At 44.7% G+C, this 27598-nt stretch overlaps 1 protein-coding gene across 1 annotated transcript in view; it reads right to left on the reverse strand.

The window, feature by feature from the left end:
• Nucleotides 1-572: 572 nt before the first annotated feature.
• INSC (INSC spindle orientation adaptor protein) overlaps nucleotides 573-27598 on the reverse strand; it is a 121480-nt gene continuing 94454 nt past the window's right edge. The window contains exons 10-13 of the mRNA XM_036765103.1: nucleotides 12440-12506; nucleotides 9588-9743; nucleotides 6754-6830; nucleotides 573-874 (exon numbers count right to left, since the gene is read on the reverse strand). Of these exons, the coding sequence (XP_036620998.1) occupies nucleotides 746-874; nucleotides 6754-6830; nucleotides 9588-9743; nucleotides 12440-12506 (429 nt within the window). The 3' untranslated portion in view covers nucleotides 573-745. The remainder of the gene's footprint in view (nucleotides 875-6753; nucleotides 6831-9587; nucleotides 9744-12439; nucleotides 12507-27598) is intronic.

The raw sequence follows: 27598 nt of genomic DNA on the forward strand, positions 1-27598 counted from the left end.
TCCCACTCCTGAACATTGGCTCAAGGTTTTAGAAGTCCCAGGATAAAAATAGATTTCTGTACTGGCTTTGGGTATCATATCAATTACCTGGGAAGAATATACACATCTACAAAGACTAATACACACTAAGGTTGTCATTTCACAACTATAGGTAAAGCAAGACCTTGGTCCCAGAGAAGTGAAATAGAAGACTTTATATGTACTATAATCAGAAAATCCAAGTTCAAAATTTCCATTATTCCATTTGAGGTGAGGAAAGGAATCTCCCTCCACCCAAATACCCCCACCCTCAGAACACTCTGTATTTAATTTAGTCTAAACAATTGCTGAAATTTTAGAAAGAGTACAATAAACTACAGAACTACCAGGTGGCAGAAATACTCGAGATCTACAGTATAAAAAAATGTGGCAAGATTATATTGTAAATGTCACAATTGCAAAATAAAGTGAAATTATCCATGATCCTTTCTAGCCTATTAAACATTTCAGTATCTTCAACCAAAAAGTAACAAAAGTTTAAAAAAAATACTGCAGAGGCCCAGGATGGGTATCCTGTTATGTTAATCTCTGGACTTAACCCACCATCCTCCTAGTCAGATAATAAGTTAGTATAAATAGTAAGCTGGTGACTATAGCAGAACATGTGTGTACGTGGGGACTGGGGGTGGTTGGAGGCTCCATGATGCTGGTTAGATGGGAAGGTAGCTAAGTTGTTCCTCTTCCTCTTTTCCTGCCTCTTCCCTTCTCATACAAAGCTCTCTTCCATGTTTGCACACAGGAGGAAGGAGTCCACCAGCCGAGGCTTGACGAGTTGTTGGAAATCGGAGTCCTGGAGGCCTTCTGGGCAGACTGCTGCCAGGGTACGTAAGGCAGCCTTACAGAAAAGGAAGGAAAAAAATTCAGGGTCAATGAGAGAGACATATGGGTGGAACCAGCTAACTGTCCATTCTGATGGATTATTTCTACTAATTGCCATAAGCATCCCAAGTTCCTGGGTTAGCCCAGCTAGAAGGGACCTTGGTTTCCATTCAATTCAACTAGTATTTATTGTAAACCTGGTGTGTGTGAGGCCCCAGGCTAACTACTGAGAACACAAAAGACAAAAACAAAAAAAAATCCCCTATTCTCAAGGGGTTTATATTCTGCTGGGGGAAACTGCATGTACAAAAGTAAGTAAAAACCAGATAATGCAGAAAGTAAATACAAAATTCGCAGGGCAGCTAGGTGGTGCAGTGGCCTGTAGTAAGGAAGACTCATCTTCCTGAGTTCCAATCTGGCCTCAGACACTTACTAGCTGTGTGACCTTGAGCAAGTCACTTAACACTGTTTGCCACAGTTCCTCCATCTGTAAAATGAGCTAGAGAAGGAAATGTCGAACCATTTCAGTACCTTTGCAAATATTGGGGGTCACAAAGAAAGAAAATCAAAATTATCTCAGTGGGATGGAGAGCACCCATAAGTGAGGACTAAATCAGGAAAGACCTTGAGGAGAGGTCACCTGAACCAGGCTTCAAAGAAAGCTAGAGATTCTGAGAGGCAGAGGTGAGAAGGAAGAGCCTTCCAGGTGGGGGGCACCGCCTGTGCTGTGGTGTGGAGATGAGAGATGAGATGTCACATATGGAGAACAGGAAATAGGTGAGTCCTATCAAGATGCAGTGTATGTCAAGAGGAGTAAGATCTAAATAGTTTGGAAAGCTAAAGTGGGGCTAGATTCTGCAGGGCTTTAAAAGCCAGAGAGATGACTTTGTATTTCATTCTAGCAATAAGGAAGGACTGAAGTTTCCTGAGCAGAGGAGTGACAAGGTCAGCCCTGGCACTGAGGAAAGAATACTGGCCTTGGAGTCAGGAGACCTGGCTCTGAGTCCTGCCTCTGACACCAACTAGCTGGGAAACCTTGAGTGAAGCATCTCATCTCACCAGGTCTCAGTTGGCTCCTCTCTAAAATGTGAATAAGAATACTTTTGTCCCCAGCACTTAGTACAGTATCTGGCCCACAATAAATACTGTTTGATTGATTGATTGATTGATTTACTGACTGACTGATTGCTGGATGGATGGGTGGACAACTCACATCACCTGCCACACAGAACCATTTCGAGGAAGGTATTTTATAAACCTTCAAAGGCTGCCTCCCTATAAGTTCTTATCCATCCCCTGGTTGAATTTTTGCCCATCCTTTAAGGCCCAAATCAAGAGTACCTCCTCCATGAAGCATTCCCTGATTCCTACAAATACAGGCCAAACACAGTATTTAGTTTTGAACCTTTTTTAATGAACTTAGCCCGTAACACACTGGGTATTACAGTTATATGTTTGTTATTTCCCTACTTGGCTAGGAGCTCCACGTGTACTTTCCAGAGTCTAGTCCAGTGTTCTAACCCCAGGGGGCAGTTAATCAATGTTAGATGACTGCGCCGTCTTCACTAAAGGGAACTGAGGCAGGAGGAAAGGGGCCAAAACGATCACTGAGGAGAGTAGCCAGAAAAAGACCAAGCTGATGCCTGGGGCAGGTCCCCTCCTCAGCCCGAGTCAGACAGACACGGCCCCTGGTGGACATGCATGCTGAGAAAACAGGCTCGCAGATTAGCTATGGGAAGGGGGATAAATGAGTAATTAATAGCGATCGCACCTTAAGGTTCGCAAAATACTTTTTGGTGTCTCATTTGATCTTCACAATAACCTTTTAAGGTTATCATCATTACGTCCATTTTACAGATGAGGAAGCAGAAAAGTTAAGCCATGTGCCCAAGATCACATAACTGAGGCTGGATTTGAATTCAGGTCTTCCTAACTCCAAGTCCAATGGTCCATCCAAGTAGGTCAAAGCCAGATTGTGGAAGGTCCTCCAAATTCCTAGGGTATAATTTAGCTGTTGCACTCATGCTGTCATGGGACCATATACTTGGAGCTGGAAGTAATCTTAGAGGCCATTAAGTCTAAATGCCTCATTTTACAGACAAGGAAATGGGCACAGAGATGTCTAGTGACTTGGCCAAGGTCACTCCTCTAGTAAGTATCTGAAATAGAAGTTGAACCCAGATCTTTCAAGTTTAATGTTCTATCCACTATAAGGTGGGGAAAAGATGGCACCCCTAAGAATGGAGAGAAATGATGGAACCAAGGGCCAAGGTTTTTTTTCTTTAATGGGAGAAATTTTCTTCTTCTTCCCCTCACCAAAAAAAACCCCAACCAACACCAACCATCCTGTGCCCCTGAGTAGTGGTAGCAAAGAGAAAAGCTAGATACTATAGCTCTATTAGAGGGAGGGACAGAGAGGGAGAGGGAGAGACAGAGAGAGGGGTGGAGGAAGGGAGGGAGGGAGAGAGAGAGAAGGAGAGAGACAGAGAGCAGAGAGAGAGAGCACAGAGGGAGGAAGGGAGGGAGGGGGAGAGGGAGAGAGAGACAGAGAGAGACAGAAGGAGATGGGGAAACGGGGGGGGGCAGAGGAAGCGAGGGAGGGAGAGAGAGAGAAAGAGACACAGAGACAGACAGAGAGTAGAGGGAGAGAGAGAAGGGAGGGGCGCAAGCCCTGGGGATCCAGAGTCTTCAACTCAAGAGGATGGAGAGAACACCACCCCACCAATCCAATCTCAAACCTAGCCTCAAAGCTAGCTAAAAACCCTTCCCCCTCATGCCCAGCTACTTGACATTCAAGAGATTTTCTCTTCTGACATCTGAAGAGCTGAAAGGATATCACTGATGGCTCTGATTTTCAGGCTGAAAATACCAAGGTATTGAGCTACAGAATCAGCCACCAAGGGCCGTCTTCATTAAGAAAAATCAATCCAGTCTGAGCAAGGTGAGGTTACTTAGCCTGGCTGAGGGAGACGATATTTGAAAACACCAAAGATAAATTTCAGAAAGGAAAAACAGAGGAAAGGGTTTAGCAAGCAAGACAGAGCCTCTGGCTGAGCCAAGTCAGGGGTTAAGCCTATTCCCATCCTAGCTTCCCCTGGGCCTTACCAGTCTGATCCCCTCCCCCGGTCATACCACCCACCGTTCACTCATCCCCTCAACAACACTTGCTAAGCACCCACAATGGGCCTCTGTTCTAGGCACTGAGGGGGGAAGGGGATGATAGTGAGCAAGACTCATTCCCTCCAAAGAGATACGATACAGCATTTCCTTGCCTTTTTGACAGAGGCCATAGTTATGGAATACTTCATACAATGTGAGATTTGTTTAACAGACTGGTTAATTTTTATTACTTCTTATAAGGGATAGCTTTCCAGGAGGAGGAAGGGAGAATATTGGGAAATGAAGGTGCAGTAAAAACAAAAGATGTCAATGTTTTTAAAAGACTCAATCCTTGGCCTAAAACATCCAAGGTGCTAGGCCACAGGGATCCATCAATCAATCGATATACGTTTATTAGCAATTCAGAAGACCGGGCAGGACAGCAAAGAAGAAAGATACCCCAGGCCCCTACCAGCAACACCACCACAAGTGAGGAAAAGGTAGATGAGTAAGAGACAGGGAAGGTTAATCTGAATGCCCGTTGGTTGAGTTGGGAGGGTAGACAAAGCTAGGTATAGGGAGAGCTATAGAGATGGATTTAAAAGGGACACTCACTCAAACTACAGGTCAAGAAGAGAATACTGTTAGGGAAGATTAGCAACGGGGGTGCGCAGTGAAAAGGGAGCCATGATGAAATTATTTCTACAAGAGTGGGCCTGACTCAGTCTCTAGGCTGGTCGGGGGATGTACCCTTGAACAAGGTAGCTTCAAGAGACTTGATCCCCACCATGTCAACTCAGGCCTTCATCTCCTCTCTCCCATATTCCTTCAATGCATCAACCACAGAGCGAGCCTTTATTAAGCGCCTATTGTATGCCAAGAACTGTGCTAGACGCTGGAGATACAAGGACAATGATGAAATAATCCCTCCCTGCCTTCCAGAAGCTTATGTTCTAGAAAAGGGATATGCCAAAAGCCATGGGAGTAGGGGACCCACACGGTGCTCCTTGGGTTCTGCTACTTGGCCCCTTCACACCAAAATATGCACAGCAACTCTCTTTGTAGTAGCCAAGAACTAGAAACAAAGCCAATACCCGCTGAAGAGGGACGGGCTGAAGAAATCGCTACATATAGATGTGACAAGAACTACTGTACTATATGAAATGATAATTAAGAACTCAGAAAAATATAGGAAGCTAATGTGCACAATGACCATGACAACAAATGGAAGGAAACAGAACTCTGATTAATTATAATGACCAAGATTGCTTTTGGAAAAGGAATGAGAAAACATACCTCCCTCCCTTCTTTATGGAGGTGGGAGAGTATGGGTATGGAGTATCAGACTCAGCTCAATTTTTTGAGCTGAGTTTTTGCTTAACTCTTTTCCCTTTTTCCTTTTTATTCTTTTTGCAAGGCACGATCCTCTGGGTAAGAAAAAGGGGGCTGGGGAGGAAACTGTATGCTTAAAAATGAAATTGATGTAAAAACAAAACTAAAACTAAAATTTTGGTCTAAAAGGAATATGAATCTGGCAGCTTGTGTAGACTGGGTTGGAAGGGGGAACACTGGAGGCAAGGATGCTGGCTCCTTCTCTTGACTGGAACAGCCCTCATCTTTTCTCATACTGGCCCCAGGCAGTTTCTGCCACAAGTTCCTGCCTGGTGGGGTCCTTGGCCAGGGGACCCTGAAAGGAAGGAGCCCCAGAGCATATGATGAACACGTCTCTAAGAGGCAAGAAAACAAACCCCTCCAAGAGCAAGCTACCCCAGAGGTCTCACTCCCCAGAAGCAGCTAGCCAGGAGGCTCTCACAGCCAGGACAGAGGTAAAAAGGCCAAACCTTCTTCTGGGCTCAGTGAACATGGATCAGATCATTAAAATGTCCACAATCTCTGAATGTCAGAACTAGAAGGAGTCTTAAAAAGCAACCAGACCAAGCCTCTCATTTTAGCATCAAGGAAACAGAACCAGCTTTGACTTGCCTGATATCAGAACTGGAGCTAATATTAGCTGATATTTACCCAGAGCTTTAAGGCTCGCGAGGTATTTTATGAACATTGTCTCATGCGATCTTCGCAATAGCCCTATGACGCAGGTGTTAGCATCATCCTCATTTTTATAGATGAGAACACTCAGGCTGGGGGCAAGTCAAGTTATATACCCAGAGTCATGTAGGCAGTAAGTGTATGAGGCAGAATCTGCACTCAGGTCTTCACAATTCCCCATTCACTTGGGTCCCTGGGGTCTCCAAGCTAGACCCCAGATCTGAAGAGTCCCAGTTTGAAAGCCCTGTTCTAGATAGGAAGAGGTTTTTGTTGTTATTTGTCCTTCATTCTCAAAGAGGAGACCATGACATCAGGGAGGTGATGCCATCACATGCAAGTGAATTGGACTTAAGTGAGGCAGGGCTGTGCAGAGTCACCAGCCTCACTTTTTCCTTCTGAGCCATCTGGATCCAGCGGCAGGATATAGATCAGGATGACTGGAGGTGGCCCTGGATACAGTGGGAGACCTTGGCCTTTTTAAGCGAAAGTCTTTAACAGCTCTCAGTTTGAATGAGGCAACACCCATTCAGTGATTAAGGCTAGGTAAGGAATGAGAGAAAGAATGGCTTCTTTTACCTAGTCAAAAAAATCAGCCTGGGAGGGATGCATAGAACTTGAAGAAACTTTAAAGGTGATCCAGTGCAACTCTTGAGTTTATAGTTGAGGGATACTGAGGCTGAGAGAGGAGAGGGGACTGGCCCACGGTCTGAGCAGGAGGGGAGTATGAGGATCTGGGGGCTGGGAACTCACCAGACATGCCACAAGCACAGAGTCGCTATTGTTCCTCTCAGCTGGAACCCAGCAAAGTTCCGTGAGACGAGGCATACCTGCAATTACAAGACACCTGTGAAGCCCAAAGGGCAGTCCCAGCTCCTGTTGGCCCGCCCCTCTCTCTGTTCTCCAACTGATGTCTCTGGAGCTCCTCCAGAAGGAGCCAGGCTCTCTGTGGGGCTCTGGGGATGAGGGAGGTCATCTAGTCAATGAGCAGTGGCCATCCCCCCGCCGAGGTGCGACTGTCCCCCCCCCTACCCTCTCCAGAAACCTCCAACAAGGTGCATATACAATCATGGACCCAAACGGTGTCAAAGATGGGGGAAGGTACCTTAGAAACCATCTAATTTTATACTATGTTATGGAAATGCTTGTTTTGTTCCATAAATAAAAAATTAATAAATAAATAAATAAATGAAAATTTTTAAACTAGAAGAAACCATCTAATCCTTGGGGTTCTTTATGAGGGATAAAGAAGTTTGTTTTTAGGAGGTTTTTAAAAATATTTTGATAACTACGTTTCCCATATAATTGATTTCTTTTTTAATCCTGGGTATTTTATGCATTGAAAAACACAACTTTGGGAAGGGAAGAAAATCTGAAAGTCAAGAACATGTAAAACTAAGTGCTGTAAACTAAAAATAAAAAATTTAATTAAAAAGTTAAAGAAGTCATCTGGGAAACCCAACCTAGATTTCCTAACATGAAGTAAAAAAAAAAAGAAAAACACAGCTTTGAGAAGGGGACCATAGGCTTGATGAGGTGCTACCAAAGGGACCCCATGACCCAAAAACATCAAGATCCTAGATCCAGTCCAGCCCTCCTCATCCGACATTTGACTAGACTTGGGGTGACCTAGATTCTTCTCCCAGCTTGGCCATGCCCCCTCCTGGTGACTCCCATCAGGTCACTTCCTCCCCCACATGTCCCTTTTCTCAGCTATCCAGGGAAGGGGTTAGAACGGTTGGTCTCTGAGGTCCTTTGATCCTATGACAGATGACAAAGCAGAAATTTAGAGGGGGAGGGGACTTTCCTTGCGCCACATCACTATAAGAGACTGACTTGATCTTCTGACTAATGATATTCACAATAATAATAATAATAGCTGACATTTATATAGCACCTACTATGTGCCCAGGCACTGTGCTAAGCATGACAAATATCATCCCTTTTGATCCTCACAACTACCTTGGGAAGTAGGTGCTATTATAATCCCAATTTTGCAGATGAGGAAACTGAGGCAGACAGGGTTAAGTGACTTGCCCAAGGCCACACAGTTAGGATGCATCTGAGGCTGGATTTAAACACGGGTCTTCCTGACTCCAGACCTGGAGATTTATCCACTGCCCCACCTAACTGTCCAAATGACCACTGACTTACAAAGTCAACGCTCTTTCCCCTAGTTCCACTAATGAAATTACAAGGAACACAGTAGAATTGTAAACTCTTAGTACTAGATGGATGCTTAGGGATCGTCCACTCCAACCCTCGCATTTTACAGATCGGGGATACTGAGGCACAGAAAGGCGAAGGGATTCACCCAAGGTCACACAGCAAACAAGTGACAAAGGAAGGACCAGAACCCAGGTCTCCAACTCCTGGCCTAGGAATTCTTCTTCCTCTCTACCACACTATCTGCCCGTCCTTGAGTACACAAGGGCATTTTCTCCCATAAATCTATAGTGCTCTGTACATAGTAAATGGCTGTTGGATGGATGAGATGGACGAATGTTGAACAACCGACAATTCGTCACTGAGTCTTTCGTTCACAGGGATGCCGGCAGACTCCCACTCTCACCAGCTGAAAGAGAAGTCATACCCAAGTAACAGTTTCATGAAAATCCAAACCCTGTATGTGAGGTGCTTCACCATTTCCTGATTAAACCTATAGCAGGAAGGATGGAGGTTAGCACTGAGAAACGGCTTTCCAAAACAAAAGTATTAACATCCATTAACCCAAGCTATTTATGGAAAATCAGGGAATTTGACTAGGGGAGGGCAGGAAAGATGAGCAGTGCCCCAATTTACAGTGATTCTGCCTATAAATGCCTCAGAGCTTTACTCAGGCTAGAAAAGAATCCTCTTTGGAAGGGAAAGATTCCTAACACATAACCCCAAGGACTGAGCTTCAAGTCAATCCACACATAATATGGAAATTTCATGGGCTACAATGGTGGCTAGGTGGTGCAGTGGATAGAGTCTCGGGCCCGGAGGCAGGAAGACTCATCTTCCTGAGTTCAAATCTGGCCTCTGACACTTCCTAGCTGTGTGACCCTGGCAAGTCACTTAATCCTGTTTGTCTCAGTTTCCTCATCTATCAAATGAGCTGGAGAAGGAAATGGCAAACTGCTCCAGTATCTTTGCCAAGAAGACCCCAATGGGGTCATGAAGAATCAGACATAACTGAACAACAAAGCATGGCACAGGGTGAAAAGCTTGGGGTTGGATGTCCAGAGACCTAGGTCCTGATGCCAAGCTTGCGCTAGCTCATTATATGATGTTAGACTGGTCCTATCCTCTCTTGGGGCCACAGCAGCACCATCTATAAAGTAAGAAGGCTAGTCTGGATGATCTCCTAGGTTCCTTCCAGTTCTGAGATCCTAGGATCCTGACACTAGGGCTAGTCCAGGCCCAGATCCCTAAGTGGACTGACTGCATGACTATGAGGCTGTACGTATCCCCTGTCCCAGCCTTGAAAGGAAAAACATTACAATCTTCCCCACCTATAGCCTCAGACTTTTAGAACTTTCCAACTTTAAACCCACCCAACCAATGGACTCATAGACTTCCAGCTTACAAGGCCCCCAACTTACACCCAAGCCGTATGGCTTCTCGGGCCACATCTGGATCCCGGCTGAGGCGAGTGAGCGTCACAGCAGCCTTCTGCTGGACTCTCTCGCAGGCAGCCACTTCAGCGGGACTTCCGGACAGCGGCTTCTCAGACAGCATCCCCAGGAGGAGCTGCAGCCCTAGGGTGGAAGCAGGAACACAGTTGAGAGAGGGCCAACCCTTTGGTATAGGGCGAGGTCAAGTGGGACCACCATTCATCCCTTTGTTACTCAGAAACCAGAATCTCCTGACAAGGGCCATGGATGGGGAGAACCAGGCTCCTTCCTAGGAGAAACTACACATCTTCCTCAGCAGAAAAAGCCCTGCCTAGAATAAGAGGATCTACCACCTGGGCATAATCTCCCCAGGCCAAAGTTTACTCTTCTGTACAATGAATGGGTTGAATCTTTCGGACCCCACGGTCCCTCCCAGCTCCCAATCTGTGACCCCTGTCTTCCCTCTTCTACTTGACCTTTGCCCCCATGGTTCCCTCAACCAAAAAAGTAAATCTTCCACATCCTTTTAGGCTCAGGTCAAATGTCACCTCCTCCAGGAAGCACTCCATGATCTCCCAGGTATCGGCATCAACCCTTTTTTCTGACTTCCTACAACATTGCATATAATAGAACCACAGGATTTAGAGTTGTCAAGGATCTTACAAACAATCTAGCTCAAGCCCCTCCTCCCATTTTACAGATGAGGAAATTAAGGCCAGAGAGAGAAAGGAGCTCGGCTAAGGTCGCATGGGGGTGGCCACAGAAGAGCTGGGGCCGGAGCTCCCGCCTCCCAGCTCATTTCTCCTCAGACTGTCGCTTCTGGCACCTACCAGTTTACGTTATCACCCGTCTATTTCAGGTGTGTGAGTCATACCTTCCTAATGAGATTACTAAAGCTCTTTGAGGGTAGAAAGCAGGTCACCTGCCCCTCTTCCATCTCCCGCAGCACAAGGCTAGCCCAGAGCACTTCCTGTGTGAGAGCTGCCTGATTCAATTAAATAAGCTTTACTGAGTACCACTCACGCCTTGTCCTCATCTGAGAGAGCACAGGGATGATGGAGGGAGCCCTAGGCTAGGAATTAGGAAGCCCTGGCACCAGCTGGGGTCATCTCTGAGTCAGTGCGGCTGGGCAGACACAGCCACTGGGCTTGGAGACAGGGTTCCCAGCCTGCCTCCGACACTAGCTACCTCCTGTGCCTGTACCCAAATGCCTGGTTCCAGAGGTGACCCCCACAAATTGGCAGTTATGCCCAGATGCAAAGGTCATCTCTTGGGAGTAGCATAATGGGGACTGATGGGGTTCTTCTGTTCCCCATATCCTCGGGATAATATTGCCCCCAATTCTCAGAAACTAAAGGAAGAGCTCTCATGTGCCAAGAGCCCAGTGACCTACTCAAGCTATTGGTGACATTGGGACTGCCGGTCAAGGCTAAAATCTCTTGGCTGGAAAAAAAAAAAAAACTTCCTAACAACTAGAGCTGAGGGGTTGCCTTGGTAAAGAGTGATCTCCTCATCACTGGAGGTATTCCAGCAGGAGCTAGATGTATGCAAGCAGAGGTATATTTATACACTTATACATGCCTCCTTTACCGTACTTCCCAGAGCGTGCAGAAGGCCCTGGTCAAGGACAAAGCTCCCCCTAAGCTGACAGAATTTATTGCTGCGCCCCAGGTTGGACCACCTGTGTGCCCTTGGGAGACAAGACAGGTGCCAGCTGGTCCACCAGGCTGGTCCAACCCCCTTCTTAAAATAATGTTTTTTAAGTGTACATAGTAAAATATATAGGATTACAAAAGAAACCAATTTTAGTGAAATCTGCTTATGAAATTTAAAAAAAAAACAGTTCATGGAACACAGTTAAGAACCCCACTAAAGGCCTTTCTCACTATCTATTGAATTCCAAAATATGAGAACCTGACTAATAAATGTCTGAGGCTGAATTTGAACTCAGTTCTTCCTGGCTTCTGGTCCAGTCCTCTATCCACTGAGGCACCTAGCTGCCCCTATAATAAAATGTATAGGATTACAAAAGAAACCAATTCTAGTGAAATACACTTATCAAAATATTTTTTTAAAAAAATAAGTTTATGGACGCCTTGCTAAAGGCCTTTCTCACTGTCAGCTAAATCCCAAAATGTGAAAATCTTGGCAGGAACACGAACAGAATCGATCACCCAGCCCACATTCCCCATGTCCAGATCCTGCCTCCGATTGTTGGGAAGTTTTGACATCAGGGAGTCTTAGCTCAAACAAATGGTTATTCAGCCTCTGTAGGAATACTTCCCATGACAGGGGGCTCACTACCTCTTAAGGCAGCTCAGATTGTAAGAAAGGTCTTGCTTATATTGAGCTGAAAGGGGCCTCTTTGTAATTTGAAAAATAAATGCAATCTCTCTTCTATGCGAACAGCCTTCAGATACTCGAAGTGACTGATCTCTTTCCCCCAGTTCTTTCAGCTAAGCCAGTCCTCACCCATCCTGGTCATTCCCCTCGGTGCATTCATCAGCTTCACAGTACTCCAGACGGGGTCTAACGTAAACACTGGAGAGCAGTACAACCATTCCAGATACTCTTGCTCCAGATACAAAGCTGCTCGTGTTTGGACTAATGTTTTTAAAAATTGCTCTGACCTATGATATCACTATGGGTCCTGTCTCCTCCAAGTTACTAATTTACCTTTCAAACCCTGACTTCCTTTTAGCCCTGGCTCCCCAGGTACCCACCCCCATCCCTGTGGGGGAAGGCTTCATACAAGTATCCCTACCTTCCCAGTCCTCAGTCCAGCCCCTCCAATCCCCCCCCCCTCGTTCTGGCCATAGTCAGACATAGAAAATACCTACCATCCTCCTGTATGATGTCCGAGGCACACTGTTCCAGGACAGACATGTTTGCCAATATTGTCACGATCTGGAAGAAGGAACATTGGCTCAGAAAGGCAACCACATAATGCCAAAGTCCTTCCCATTCTGGATGAAAGATTCCTTTATCTAATTTATGGCTCTGTGCTTACCACTTGCCCAGGCATTTAGCAAAAATGTTTCCTTCTATCAATGTGGGATTCTATCGTCTCACAGGATTTCCACAATGACAGATTTCCGTTTATTAAGTCTAATTAAAAGGTTGGCATTTATTAAAAAGGAAATAGGTTTCAATATTTAAGTTTATAAATTTTCTTAGTATGTATTTAAGTTTTAGTAATAAAAAAATACAAACAAGGAGATATAGTCCTTTAAGATTTATGGTAAATGAAAAGAGGTCCTTTAACCAGTGACTACTAGAATCCCATAATCTCTGCCCTGGGCCAATTGGGAAGGGTTTATTCATAAGATGGTGCCAGGGATACAGCTGTCACAGCCTTATAACACAACGACATCATTACCTAGTCCTTAGATGCCCCCGTGCCCAAGACCTCTAGGTAGGTCACGGCCCAGCCCAGTGGCACACAAACACAGACATACACAGAAAGCTGCACCCATTCCCCACTTTCATTAGAGAAAAGCTAGATGCAATGCTCCACTGGGAACAGGGAGAGATCACTGCTCTGGAGTCTGCTTTGACAGCTGGGCCTGAAGATGAATAATGAAAAGTATGAGATAAGCCCTGGAGGTGTCCCTGAGGGATGTGAAAGACCAAAGACTACCCCAACCCCAAGTGCCTTGTTCTTTCCCACCTCCATGTTGGGAGGAGGGAGTTGTTCCCATTCCTGGAATATCTTCTCTCACTCTTTCTTACCCCGAGTTCCTACCAAGGCCAAGTTGAATGCCTCCACCTACAGGAAGCCCTCTCTGATTTCAGTCGTCACTCTCAGACCTCACATCCTACATTTATTGTTACCTATCCCCCACTAGACTTCATGCTCCATGACGCAGCTCAGTGGTGGAGTGGATAGAGCACCCGGCATTGTTGTTCAGTCATTTCAGCCATGTCTGACTCTCTGTGGCCCTATTTGGGGTTTTCTTGGCAAAGATACTGGAGTGGTTTGCGATTTCCTTCTCCATCTCCTTTGACAGATGAGGAAACTGAGGCAAACAGGGTCAAGTGACTTGCCCAGAGTCACACATCTGGTATCTAAGGCTGAATCTGAACTCAGGTCTTCCTGAGTCCAGGCCTAGCACTCTATCCACTTTACCATCTAGCTGCCCTGAATTTAAATCCAGCCTCAGATACTTAGTAGCTGGGTAACCCTGGGCAAGTCACTTAACCCATTTGCCTCAGATATCTCAATGGTAAAAGGGAGTAATAATAGGATCACCTCCCCGGACTGCTTAAGGATCAAATGATTTAATATTTGTGCAACACCTGACATAGTAGGCATTACATAAATGTTAGGAGGAAGAGGAAGAGGAGTGGTGGTGGTGGTGGTAGTAGTAGTAAGTAGTAGTAGTAGTAGTAGTAGTAGTAGTAGTAGTAAGTAGCAATAGTAGTAGGAGCAAGTAGTAGTAGTAATAGTAGTAGCAGTAATAAGGAGTAGTAGTAAGTAGTAGTAGTAGTAGTAAGTAGCAGCAGTAGTAGTAGCAAGTACTAGTAGTAAGAAGTAGTAGTAGCAAGTAGTAGTAGTAGTAATAGCAAGTAGCAGTAAGTAGTAGTAGTAGTTAGTAGTAGTAGTAAGTAGTGATAGTAAGTAGTAGTGGTAGTAAGTAGTAGTAGTTAGTAGTAGTAGTAGTAATAGTAGTAAGTAGTAGTAGTAGTAAGTAGTAGTAGTAGTAAGTAGTAGCAGTAGTAAGTAGTAGCAGTAGTAAGTAGTAGTAAGTAGTAGTGGTAGTAAGTAGTAGTGGTAGTAAGTAGTAGTAGTAGTAAATAGTAATAGTAGTAAGTAGTAAGTAGTAGTAGTAGTAAGTAGTAGTAGAGGTAAGTAGTAGTAAGTAGTAGTAATAGTAGTAAGTAGTAGTAGTAGTAGTAGCAAGTAGTAGTAGTAAGAAGTAGTAGTAGTAGCAAGTAGTAGTAGTAGTAATAGCAAGTAGTAGTAGTAGTAAGTAGTAGTAATAGTAGTAAGTAGTAGTGGTAGTAAGTAGTAGTAGTAAATAGTAATAGTAGTAAGTAGTAAGTAGTAGTAGTAGTAAGTAGTAGTAGAGGTAAGTAGTAGTAAGTAGTAGTAATAGTAGTAAGTAGTAGTAGTAAGTAGTAGCAGTAGTAGTAGCAAGTAGTAGTAGTAAGAAGTAGTAGTAGTAGTAGTAATAGCAAGTAGTAGTAGTAATAGTACTAAGTAGTAGTAATAGTAGTAAGTAGTAGTAGTAGTAAGTAGTAGCAGTAGTAGTAGCAAGTAGTAGTAAGTAGTAGTAGTAGTTAGTAATAGTACTAAGTAGTAGTAGTAGTAGTAGTAGTAGTAGTAGTAAATAGAAGTAATAGTAGTAAGTAGTAAGTAGTAGTAGTAGTAAGTAGTAGTAAGTAGTAGTAGTAGTAGTAGTAAGTAGTAGTAGTAGTAAGAAGATAGAGATCTCTCTTATTTAAACTGGATATCTCTCCAAACCCCAATACAAGGCTTAGCCCTTAGTAGATGCTTAATGAAAGTGTTCACTAGCCCTAGAGTCAGGAGGAACTGAGTTAAAACCTGGCCTCAGACATTTAGTGTGTGTGACCCTAGGCAAGTCACTTAACTCCAGTTGCTTCAAAAATTAAAAAAAAAAAAGTGTTGAATTTATTTGCCCCAGGTGATGAATACTTGGTTAGGAAGAGCCATCTCTCTTGGGTAATCAAGGAAGAGTCTCTCTAGGGAGTGGTCCAGAGCGAAGAAATGAATTAACACAACAAAGAAGAGGCCACATCTCTTCCTTCTCCATGGTTAGGAAGGTTGCAGAAGGCACATACCTTTCCCTATGAATGCCTAAAGAAGGAGATCAGCAGGGCCTTGCTGCCCAGGAGCGGATCCATGAGGTGCCCCTGGCCCTGCCCCCCAATGCCACCTTCCCTAAGGGCTACCAAAGGTCTGTTTCCCTGCTAGGGAGCTCAGATTGGTTTCTGCCCTTTGTGTATCCTAGAGATGCAATGGAAAAAGATATTGGTTGCCTTGAGGATCCAGTCTCCTGAATGCTGGTGACCAGAGAAAGCTCAGGCTGGCTGGATGTGGGGTGTTGGCTCCTTTCATTTCATACTCCCACCCATAATTTGGTCTGGACTTGAGCTTGTCCTTGGTCCTCTGATCTATTTCAGTTCCCTTTCGGGATTAAGGTTTGGGGTTTATTTTTTTAAGGTCTCCAAGCCCTGCTGACCACTTCTCTCCTGGGCTACAGGCTTCTGCTCTCCTCTGACTCTCACTGGGTGCTGCCAGCCTTGAGCACAAACCATAACCTCCCAGACCTGGTTCTTCACTCTGACTAGCAGCCCTGAGCCCCCAAGGCCTATGGCTAATGAAGGCCGATGTCAAAGGGAGGGAAGGACAGGATGAGGCCAGGAAGATGAGACACCAACATGGGGGAGAATCAAGAGAAAAATGCACAGCCACATGGCCACCTTATAAATTCAGGGACTGGTAAATTTAGTAGAGTCCTTCTGTAATTGGGGCACAAGGCTGCAAGGGGGCAGGGCTGTAGAGTCCAAGTTATGGCCTCATGGTTCAAACAGTCACAGCCCCATAGGAATAGTCAGCTACCCCAGAGAGAAGGTAGAGAGGAGAATTTTCCTTTCAGCTGTGGTGTTCTTTCCTATAAAAAGAGAAAGTAAGAACTGAGCAGGGACAAGCACTAATCACCAATTACCATATTTTAAATGATGATACACAATCTGGAGCGAGAGTATCCCCTATGAGACGGCAGGATCTTGAGTTAGGGAATCTAATAGTGCCCACATCATGGGTTCACTGACGGTCTCCTGGGGCTCCTTCAGCCACCCAGTATTATGCCTTGCAAGGGGCTCCTTTAGCAATGGAAAGACATACTCTCAGTGTTGTAAGAGATCTCTGGGGTCATCTAGCTTGATCCATGACCAACCAGGAAACCTCTTGGCAACATCCCTCACAAGCAGACATCCAGCCTCTACTTGAAGACCTCTCCACAGATGGGGAACTCACTACCTCTAGAGACAACCCATCCAGTTTGGGGCAGCTCTAATTAGGAAGTTCAGTTTTTTCTTATAATGACTCCCCACATCTGCTTCGCACAAGTCCTCCTTCTCATCATTAATGAAATAATTAGATTTAAAATGTTGATATTAATAATAACAAATAGCATTTATTCAGTGCTTTACACATGATTTCTTATTTAATTCTCACAACAACACTGGCACATAGATACTATGATTATTCCCATTTTACAGATGCGGAAACTGAGGCTGATAGTGGTGAAGCGACTGACTCTCCCTGGATCACATAGCTGAGTAAGTATCTAAAGCAGGGTTTGAACTCAGTTATTCCTATTCCAAGTCTAGTGCTCTTATCTACTATACCACCTGTCTACCTTTTATTTGTTTGTTTGTTTGTTTGTTTTAGAAGGAGGAAAGCAAGGCAATTGGGGTTAAGTGACTTGTCCAAGGTCATACCTCTAGTAAGTGTCAAGGGTCTGAGGCTAGATTTGAACTCAGGTCCTCCTGAATCCAGGGCCAATGCTATATTCACTGTTCCAGCCAGCTTCCCCAACACCTATCTGCCTTTCGGTAGCTCCTAGTTCTGCCCTCTGGAGCCAAGAAGAACAAATCAAACCCCTCTTCCCCAAGATATATAGGGTGTCCCCAAAGTCTTAGTGCAGTTTGAAGCCTTAAATAGCTTTATTATTATTATAGTTTAAATAACTCTGAAAGTTAAAACCTGCCCTATCAGACACTTGAAGACACCTACCACATCCCCAATCCCTTCCACTATCCCTCCTAATTCTACCAGTGCTTGTGCCCCCACCTCCCTGCCTACCATTCCAGATTGTGCTAAAGACAGCTACCTCGTCTGCCTCATCAAAACACCTGCGAGGACCACATTTTCAACCAAACCAGCTTTGCCTTTGACTAGATCCTTAGCTATTTCTATCCATTCACAGCCTGTTGGGGAAGGAACAAGAGAAAATATCAAGCCGTCCCCTTTGGTAAACAATACTGGTTCCCAAGGCCCAGCTCAGTTACCATTCGTTTGGATCTCACTAAGCTCTTAAGATTGACGAGGTGACTCATTCTCTCCAGCCTCCTCACTGTACGCAAGCCCTCTACTCTTTACGTGTGATGGGGACCTTCTCCACAAGCCAAAGTCCCACAAACCAAATGAGTGAGCAGTAGACAGTGATGGATTCAATTTCAAAATAGAAACTTCATTTACAATTCCATGTTCTACTAGGCAGTGAGTGTTATCAGGCTTGAAGGCACCCACTGCCGAATTCGAATTCATCAGATTGAATTAGATCCTGTTAGTGAAAATCACTTCCCTTTTACAGAGACCACACCCCATGTGGTTTTCTCAGGTCCAGGTGGAAAATTCAGTTCATCACAATCTGAATAACCGTACATCCTTTCCCTGATTTTGGTTCTCAAATTACCTAATTTTATTTTTCTGCCTTGGAAACCCTTCTTCAGCTTGCAACTGGGACTTTAGGAATCCACCATCCTAGACCCATCTCTGAGACAGCTTTGACTTTCTCTTGTGAACTGGGAAGGGCCAAGCAGAAAAGAGATGGGCTGGAAGCAAAGACAAGGAAAAGTATGGGGACAGAGGGAAGGCACCACAGTCCATTGCTGATAATGGACACAAAATGAGACTCAGACTCCTTACTGCCTACTCACTTCAGATCAGGAGCTAAATAAATCCTTGCTGGTTGACTCATTAATTGATCCCACGAGGCAGAGGTTAGCACATCTCCATGTGTTGCTGTCAGACTCTGCACAACCTGTCCTTCTGACCCATTAGGACTGCTCATAGCCTGTTTATTCAGCTGGCTCTTGGGGGATGCAAAAGAACAGGTGTGGGCAGACAGCAATGGGAAACGGAGTGGTCAGATGGGGTGGAAAATGCCCTGGCAAACAATTCCTGACAGCCCAGAGCTTTGCTGGACCCTGATCCTGGCCATGTCCTCCTACATAAAGATTTTTACCTGGTTTGTGAAGTATTAAATGAAATAGAAAAATCGCTGAATTGGGCATCTAGACTAAAGCCCGGGATTCAAATTCTGGTTCTGCCATTAAATGCCCCATGACTCAGGCAAGGCGTTTCCCCTGTATGGGCCTCTTTCATAGCTTTCACAATGAGATAGTTGAACTAGCAAGACTTCCACATTCCCTTCTGGGCCTTATGATTTGTGACTTCTATGATTCATTGAGTTTAGAACTGGCAGGGACCTAGTCCTTCCCCCTTGTTTGACAAAAGGAGAAAATGAGGTCCAGAGAGCTTAAAACAACTTGTCTGAGGTGTGCAGCAGAGCAATCCTGGGTTTTTCCCACCACACCCTGCCACCACCCCTGAATATGAATTCCCAGCATCCTCAGAGGCATTAAGTCTGGCTAGATGTGAGCTTTGGGTTTGGTTCCTCATTACCCTCTTTGCCCTTTCCCACGTAGGATCCAGATGACCTTTGAGCCTGGGATCCTGGTTTGCCCTGAAGCCTTCCTTCATTCACGTAGCCAGAGCCACCAACAAACAGCCCACCGTGCTACCTGAGCCACGGAGTGAGAACCTGAGCATCGGCAGGTAAGTTTAGTCAGCCAAAGAGACTGACCTCAGAGCTGTTCTGACATTCATTTCAGTGATTGTTATCGAGGCACCCTGTGGCAAATCGCGTTAACCAGAACAACTCTGAGGAAGCCGAAACCATTTTTCAAGTTTTTTTTTCTTCTTACTTTGTGAGTTCTCCCCGATATAGAGTTAGCATCGATAACCTTCAGTACCAGGGCGTAGTACCATTATTCAGCATCACCAGCAGTGTAGCTATCAACATTCATGCTGCGCATTAAGGTTTGCAAAGCATTTCTCTTTGTTATCTCATTTGATCCTCACAACAGCCATGGGAGGTAGATAATATTTTTCCCCATCTTATGGATGAGGAAACTGAGGCTGACATTACATGACTTTTCCAGGGTCACACAGCGAGTAAGTGTCGGAGGCAGGTTTAAAACTGGGGTTTCCTGGCTCTATTCACCACCATCATAGTATGGAGAAGAGCTCTGGGCCGGGAACCCTGGGTCCTGGCTTCTAATTCAAACTCATTATGTGTGCTTGTTCAGGAGCAGGGGGGTGGAGTTCCTTGAGACAAGTTCTAGTTTTAAACACACAGAGAGAGAGAGAGAGAGAGAGAGAGAGAGAGAGAGAGCTAGTGGTCACAGGGCTGAGCCCCACTGGGATAGAACAGGATCAGGAGAATATCTTCAGAAAATCCCTAAAGACTGAAGACAAGGAAGACACCCCCACCCTCAGTTCAATGTCAAGGCACCAAGTACAGTAGAGTATTCCAGGGGAAGGAAGTCCTACCTGCTCTCTTCCCACTCGAATAAAAACAAAAACCAAAACCATCTCAGGGAAAGAAGTACCAAAATGGCAGAGATGCTGAGAGAAACTGAGGCAGCTGGCAAAGTCCTCCCCCTACCCCGGTCTAACATCAAGTTTCCTTGGTCCCCGGGGGTGGGGGTAATACATTGGGTACAGGATACTGGTTCTGCAGCCACAAGGTGGAAGTTGAACCAGCTGACCTCCCTGCTTCTTCCAGTGCTGACATCCTACAGTTCTGACTCAGACCACATCCTCTCCATCATACTGGAGCACTCAAGGGAAATGGTTCCATCTGCTCTAGCTCTGGGGCAGAGACGGACACTGATGAAGACTGATGTGGGGAAAGGAGGGGGCAGACTCTGAGTAGGACAGCCCCTTGAAAAGAATGAGTTTGAACGAGGACAAGGAATAAACCCAGCGCCCTGGTTCTAATAGTCCCTGTTTCTATTGGGCTCTTATGTTTCTAAAGTGGCTTCCTCTGTGACTCAGTAGGAGAGAGGCTCACGTACATATAATAGGAGAGACACTCATGTATGAATAATAGGAGAGATGCACACGTCTGTATATAGGAGAGAGCGCATGAGTCATTAATGCCACTTTGCAAAGGAGGAAACCAAGCCTCAGAGAAGTTAAATGTTTTGTCAAGGTCACGCATAGCAGGGATTCAAACATAGGTCCTTTGACTCCAAGTCCAAGTGCCTTTTCACTCTGGTACTGAAGAGAGACAAGGAGGAAAGGGCATGTGTGGAGCTCAGCATCACTGGTCAGAAGGAGGGCTGCCAGAGGGGGCCCCAGACAGGGAGCCTTTGAGTCTGTCCCTGAGCAGGGATCATTGTGGGGCTTGGCTACACACACACACACATACACACACACACACACACACACACACACACGTACATGCACACACATGTACATGCACACACGCACACATACATGCATACATACATATGCACACATGCACATATATGCACATGTACATACCATGCCTCAAACGCCAAGCAATAAACTATTCGAGGAATTCTAAGAGAGGCAGAGGATGGCAAGGACAGAGACAATGAAAATAATCCTGAACTTGGAGCCAAAAGACAAAGACGTAATGCTGCCTCCATCAATTACTATCTATGTGACCTTGGTCAAGTCAGTTGGCTTCATCATAACTCAGACTCCTCTGCAAAATAGAAGTGAAACATGCCTTGCCTACCTCAGAGGATTGTTAAGAAGAGAATGGAAAGGGAAGGGCTTTGAAAATGGGAAGGCTCCGTCTAGATGAAAGGGATTATTAGTACTGTAGCACACACTTCCTGCTCTGTTCCCATGGCAACCCATGGACCATGATATCATCAACACTCAGGACCCTGAGACACCCCACCCTCCCCCACCCTCACCTCCAACAGAAGCAATTGAGAAAAGACACAAGTTTCTGGCTCTGTGGGGGTACAGCTGCTATTGGGAGAGGCTTTGGGGACCATCCCTGGGTGCAAAGGCCTGGTCAGCCTTAGCATAGCCAAGAAAGGATCATGGAATCACAGAATCTTAGAGGGGGAAATGACTTCAGAGAACATCTGGTTCGGCCCCAATCTGAAAAGAAATCCCCTCTGTGATATCCTGAGCTTGTGTTTATCCAGCCCCTGCTCAGAATTCATTACCTCCCGAGGCAGCCCCTAAACTTTTTTTCTAGTTGTGAGCTAAAATCTGCCTTCTTACACTTCTTCACACACACACACACACACACACACACACACACACTCTTCTGCCCTCTGAGGCCAAGTAGAACAAATACAATTGTTATGACTATGTGGGCCTGCAAAGTCTATTCCCTTCTGGAGGGCCTCAATAAAATGAAGACATTGGATTAGATGGTGTTCCAGCTCTAAATGCTATGGCAGGAGAGAGACTTTTTCTTAGGGGGTGGGAGTGAAAGGAGACTATGTGTATGGAGGTCTGCCTAGAATGTCACAAAGTCTATATATGACCCTGGTTAGTTTTGCTGAACTGTTTGGTTTTCATTCATTGTTAGAATATAACTCTCTGAGTTAGGGAGGGAAGAGGTATATATTGGAAAGTGTAGGTGATAGAAGAACAAAAGATAAATACAAGTTTGGGTTTTTTTAATGATTGAAGGAGAGAGTTGGCTCCTGATGGGATGGGAAATCAAGATGGGATTTCCTAGACAACAGGACAGAGTTAGGAGAGGATGGGTGAATCCCGATGTGTTTCCAGAGGATGAACTTTCTCTGTTCCCAGCATTCTACTGACCAAAGCTCTCTTTTAATCGGCCCTTCTGTCCATCTACAATAAAATAATAACCAATGATTTAATTAAAGATTCTGAGTAACTCCAAGGCTCCAAACTACCTTCTGAAGCACAAGGAAAAAAACTGTGTTTGTGAAGCTCCCCAAGTTTGTTTGTTTGTTTGTTTTTTAGATTTTTCAATAGTGCCCAACTCTTCATGACCCCATTTGGGGTTTTCTTGACAGAGATACTGGAGTGATTTGCCATTTCCTTCTCCAGCTCATTTTACAGATGAGGTAACTGAGGCAAACAAGGTTAAGTGACTTGCCTAGGGTCACACAACTATTAAGCATCTGAGGACAGATTTGAACTCACAAAGACAAGTCTTCCTGATTCCAAGCCCAGCACTCTCTCCACTGAACCACCTAGCTGCCTCATATTTTATTGCATTTTACAAATAGAAAAAAACAATTTAGAAGCATCATTAGATCAGATGTTAGAAGAAATCTAGTATCAGCTAGTCCAGCCCCTTTGTATCTGATCCATCTAGATGTAGATCTGGTCTCCATCTAATAGAAAGAGATACTGAGATCCAGAGTAGGAAATGTTTCGCCAATGCTCACACAAGTGTAGGTTGCAAAGCTGGTTTTGGATCCAAGCCCCTTCAGATACATTGCACGTTACATTGCTTCCCTAAGTCCTTCAAAGATGGGAATCGCTACATGGCGCTGTGTATAGTTCCTCTCTGTTATCCAGGATTGTTGATTAAGCAGACACTTTCCCATCCATACAAAAAAAGGAAGGGATGGACAAAATTTATTGAGACATTCAGACTCTCCCTCCAATCCCGACCCCTTTACTCAGGACCGCACAGGGGCTGACTTCTTCGAGTCCCTTCTCTGGGCTCCGTGACCCTCAGATTTAGGCAGTGCTTTCCTATACATGAAGAGACAGTGTGGCATAGTGGAAACTCTTGGACTGGAATTTGCAAAGCTTCTCAAGGACAGGGGCTATTTTTGCCTTCAGTTTTATCCCCAGTGCCTAGCACAGTGCCTACTAGCATATAGTAAGCAATTAATACATGTGCTGATTGAATATGTGATATTATATTAATCCTGTATCTGTTTACTGATTTGCTAAGAGACCTTGGTAAAGTCCCTTCCCTTAATCTATATTTATTAATCTATGTTATTTATCAATATTATTATTAATATTAATCTATATCATTTATCATATTCCCTTAATCAATTTCCTCTTCTGTAAAATGAGGGCATTGTATGAAAATGCTTTACATGATTGCACATGTATAACCTATAACCTATATCTGATTGATTACTGTCTCAGGGAGGGAGGAGGGATAGAATTTGGAACTCATAACTTTTTTTTTGCTTTTTTTTTTTGCTTTTTGGCAGGGCAATCAGGGTTAAGTGACTTGCCCAAGGTCACACAGCTAGTACATGTGTCAAGTGTCTGAGGCCGGATTTGAACTCAGGTCCTCTTGACTCCAGGGCCGGTGCTCTACTCACTGCACCACCTAGCTGCCCAAAACTTTTTTTTAAATGTTAAAAAATTGTTTTAACATATGACTGGGGGAAAATAAAATGCATTTTTAAAAGATAGTTATGCTCTTAAACATTAGTAAAACTTTGTTAACCTTTTTTTTAAAATTAGGGTATTGAAACACAGGATCTGTAAGCCAGCTCGTTTTCAATTCAGTGGTTCACAAAGTGTGGTCTAGAGACCCAGGGGATCTGCAAGGTTGAAGCTATTTTCATAATAATACTAAAATATTTGCACTTCTAATAGAGTAAATGTCAATAGATATAACCCAAATGTACAAAAGCTCTTTAGGGCCCTCAATAATTTTTAAGAGTATAAAGTGGGGCAGTTAGGTGGTGCAGTGAGTAGAGCACCGGCCCTGGAGTCAGGAGGACCTGAGTTCAAATCTGGCCTCAGAAACTTGACACATGTACTAGCTGTGTGATCTTGGGCAAGTCACTTAACCCCAATTGCCCTGCCAAAAAAAAATTTAAAAAGAGTATAAAGGGGTCCTGATGCCCAAACATTTGAGAGTCACTGGCACAGATAGATAACTCTGCAGTTAGCCTTGACTTAGAATGGCTAAAGTCCTGATGTGGCCATTGTTTTCTGTGTCAAAGTGTCTCCTCTCCAGGCCACATTGAGTGTAGAGACCACTGGACTTGGGGGCTAGAAGATACAGGGTGGAGGACAGTCTCTGCCACTTAACTTATTCTGCCTGAGTCTTGGTTTCTGCTTTTGTTAAAAAAAAAAAAAAAAGGAAAGGACTGTACTAGATCAGAGCTTGTCGATGTTTCCGTGTCACACCCTTTGGCAGTCTGGTTAAACATATGGAATTTTTCTCAGAATAACATTTTTAAGTGGAAAAAATACATAGGATTCCAAAGGAAACCAATGATATTGAAATTATTGTCAAATCATTTTTAAAACAAGTTCACAAGGGCAGCTAGGTGGTGCAGTGGATGGAGCATTGGCCCTGGAATCAGGAGGACCTGAGTTCAAATGCGTACTCAGACACTTACTAGCTGTGTGACCCTGGGTAAGTCAATTAGCCCTGATTGCCTCAAAAGAAATTTTTTTAATAATAATTTTTTTTAAAGTTCACAGATCCCAGGTTAAAAACCTCTAGACCATGGGGCAGCTAGGTGGCACAATGAGTAGAGCACTGGCCCTGGAGTCAGGAGGACCTGAGTTCAAATCCGGCCTTAGACACCTGACACATTTACTAGCTGTGTGACCCAATTGCCCTGCCTTCTCCCCTGCAAAAAAAAAAAAAAAAAAAAAAAAAAAAAAAAAAAAAAAAAAAAAAACCTCTAGACCAGCTTAGCTCCAATGGCCCTCCTACTTCTACCAGTCTGTGTTCTATCATCTGAGAATGATCTAAATGCAGGTATCCTTCGATTTCTCTGGGAATACATCCTGTCATGGTGGAAGCTCATTCCTCTTGTCCTGCCCTGGCCAGAATGCAGGGTGAAGAGGCCTTGGCCCCCACCCTCTCAACCTGGCCCAGTGTGTCTTCCCAAAGAACCATCAATGAAAGTGACAGGTAAGAGGGGGCTCACCTGGAGGAGAGCCCCATTTCATTTTGACTTGCCGCCAGAGTATATAGATCCCACTAGGTAAGAGATTCATTGCCAGAAGGCTCATGGAGTTTTTAAACTCTTAAGTGACTGAGGGGATAGAAAAACATTTGCCCAGTAATTTATCTTATTTCTCTTGTTCTGAGACTCCTGCCCATGAATGTGGTGGCTGCTTGCTCTGTTGAACTGAATCCACATTTGTTTCCTTGATGGATGTCCAGTCCCTAACACAAGAAGAGGATAGTTATGGATGTGGGAGAGAGGGAAGGAAAGAAGAGGGGAAAGAGGGAGAAAGAAAGGAAGGAGGGAGAGGAGGGAGGGAAAGGAAAAGAAGGAGGGAGAGGGAGGGAGGGAGAGGAAGGAAGGAGAGGAAAAGAATGAGAGAGAGAGAAGGAGAGAGGGGGAAAGAAGAGAAAAGGTGGGGAGAGAAGGATGGAGAGAAGGAGAGGAGAGAGAGGAAAAGAAGAAGGGGAGAGAGGAAGAGAATGAGAGAGGGAGGGGGAGGAGGGAGAGAGAGGAAAAGAAGGAGGAGAGAGGGTGAAAGAGAAAGAAGGAGGGAGGGAAAGGAAAAGAAGGAGGGAGGTGGGAGGGAGAGGAGAGAGGGAGAGGAAAAGAAAGAGAGAATTGGTTCTAATTCTTCTATACAACATGACTAATGTGAAAATAGGTTTAATATGAATGTACATTTGAACATTTATCAATTTACACACTATCTTGGGGTGGGGGAGGGGAGAGATGGGGAGAAAATTTGGATCTCAAAACCTTATGGAAATGAATGTTGAAAACTAAAAATAAATTAATTAAATTAGTAGAGTAAAAAATTAATGAGGGAGAGATGGAGAGAGAAAGGGAAAGAAGAGAGAGGAAGAGAAGAAGAGAGGGAGAGAGAGGAGGGAAGGAGATGAAAAAAAGGAGGAGAGAGGGAGAGGAGGGAAAGAGAGAGGGGGATAGGAAGGAAGGATAGAGAGAAGGAGAGAGGGAAGGAAGAGAGGAGAGGGAGGGAGAGGGGGAGGGAGAGAAGGGAGAGAGGAAAAAGAGAGAGGGAGAAAAGAAAAGACATAAAGAAGGAGAGAGGAAGAGAAGAAGAGAGGGAGGGAAAAGAGGGAGGTGGAGGAAAAGAAGGAGGAGAGAGAGAGAGAAGGAGGGATCTTTGTGCATGCATGCTGCAGCCAAGATGACCCTCACAGCCAAAGGGGCCTTCATCATAATTTACCAGTGGTCCATGTCCCCAACCTGCTGATGTTGCCATGCAGAATTCCCCATGGAGTGAGTGACCTCCAGCTCTCTGGAACCTCCAGGCCTGGCTTCTGGCAACAAATCTGATGAACATGATGAAAGACTTTTCATGTCATACCTCTCCCCAAAGTCAAAAAGCAGTGCTGTCCAGTGGACAGAGTGCTGAACGTGGAATCAAAAGGCCCATGTTTGAGTTGTCATTCTGACACACAGAGGATTATGACACCATGCAAGTAAAGCCACCTCTTATAGCCTCAGTTGCCCTATCTGTAAAATGGGGATAAGGATCCTTGCACTGCCTACCTAACCAGGCTGTTGTGACGAAAGCACTTTTAAACCTGAAAGAACTAGAGAAATGTCAGTTACTCTTCTTAGGAGTGCTCATTACATCTAGGAATATTGAAAATAGGGACGTAGGGAGTAAAGCGGATGTTGACCTAGGAAGATGATAGATTTAGAGCTGGGAGGGTCTGCAGAGGTCATCTAGTCCAACCCCTTCATTTTACAGCCAGGGAAATTGAGGGCCAAGAAGTTAAATACCTTGCCCAAGATCACACAGCTGTCAAGGGTCAGATTTGAACCTAGGTTTTTGACTCCAGAGTTAGTGCTCCAGCTACAACCCAAGTGTTGTCTGGCCTTGCTTTGGGACCATTTCCCAATGCCAGGTGCTCTTGACTCCCTGGATAACCTCTGTCTAGAAGGAGTCTAGGAGAGTGTAAAGAAGATGGGCAAGGAATGGGAGCGGGTGGCAGAGAGAAAGTCATTAGGAGAGGAAGCCACAGAGAGTCTTACATAAGTTGTTGTATCCAAGGTGGAAACTCACCCAAGAGAATAAACACTGTCAGAAGGCAAAAAGGCACCAAGCATCTCAAAGAAGGAGAAAGGCTCAGTTCTGAGGTTCAGCAAAAAAGGGGCTATCCAGGAACGCAGATCTTCTTGGAGTAAATGACCAGAAGAGAGGTGAGAGGAGACAAGAGGCAGACATCTGTAAAGGAGAAGGAAAGAAAGCAGGAAAAGAGGGAGGA

Source organism: Trichosurus vulpecula, chromosome 6, assembly GCF_011100635.1.
Source record: "Trichosurus vulpecula isolate mTriVul1 chromosome 6, mTriVul1.pri, whole genome shotgun sequence".
Classification (NCBI taxonomy): domain Eukaryota; kingdom Metazoa; phylum Chordata; class Mammalia; order Diprotodontia; family Phalangeridae; genus Trichosurus; species Trichosurus vulpecula.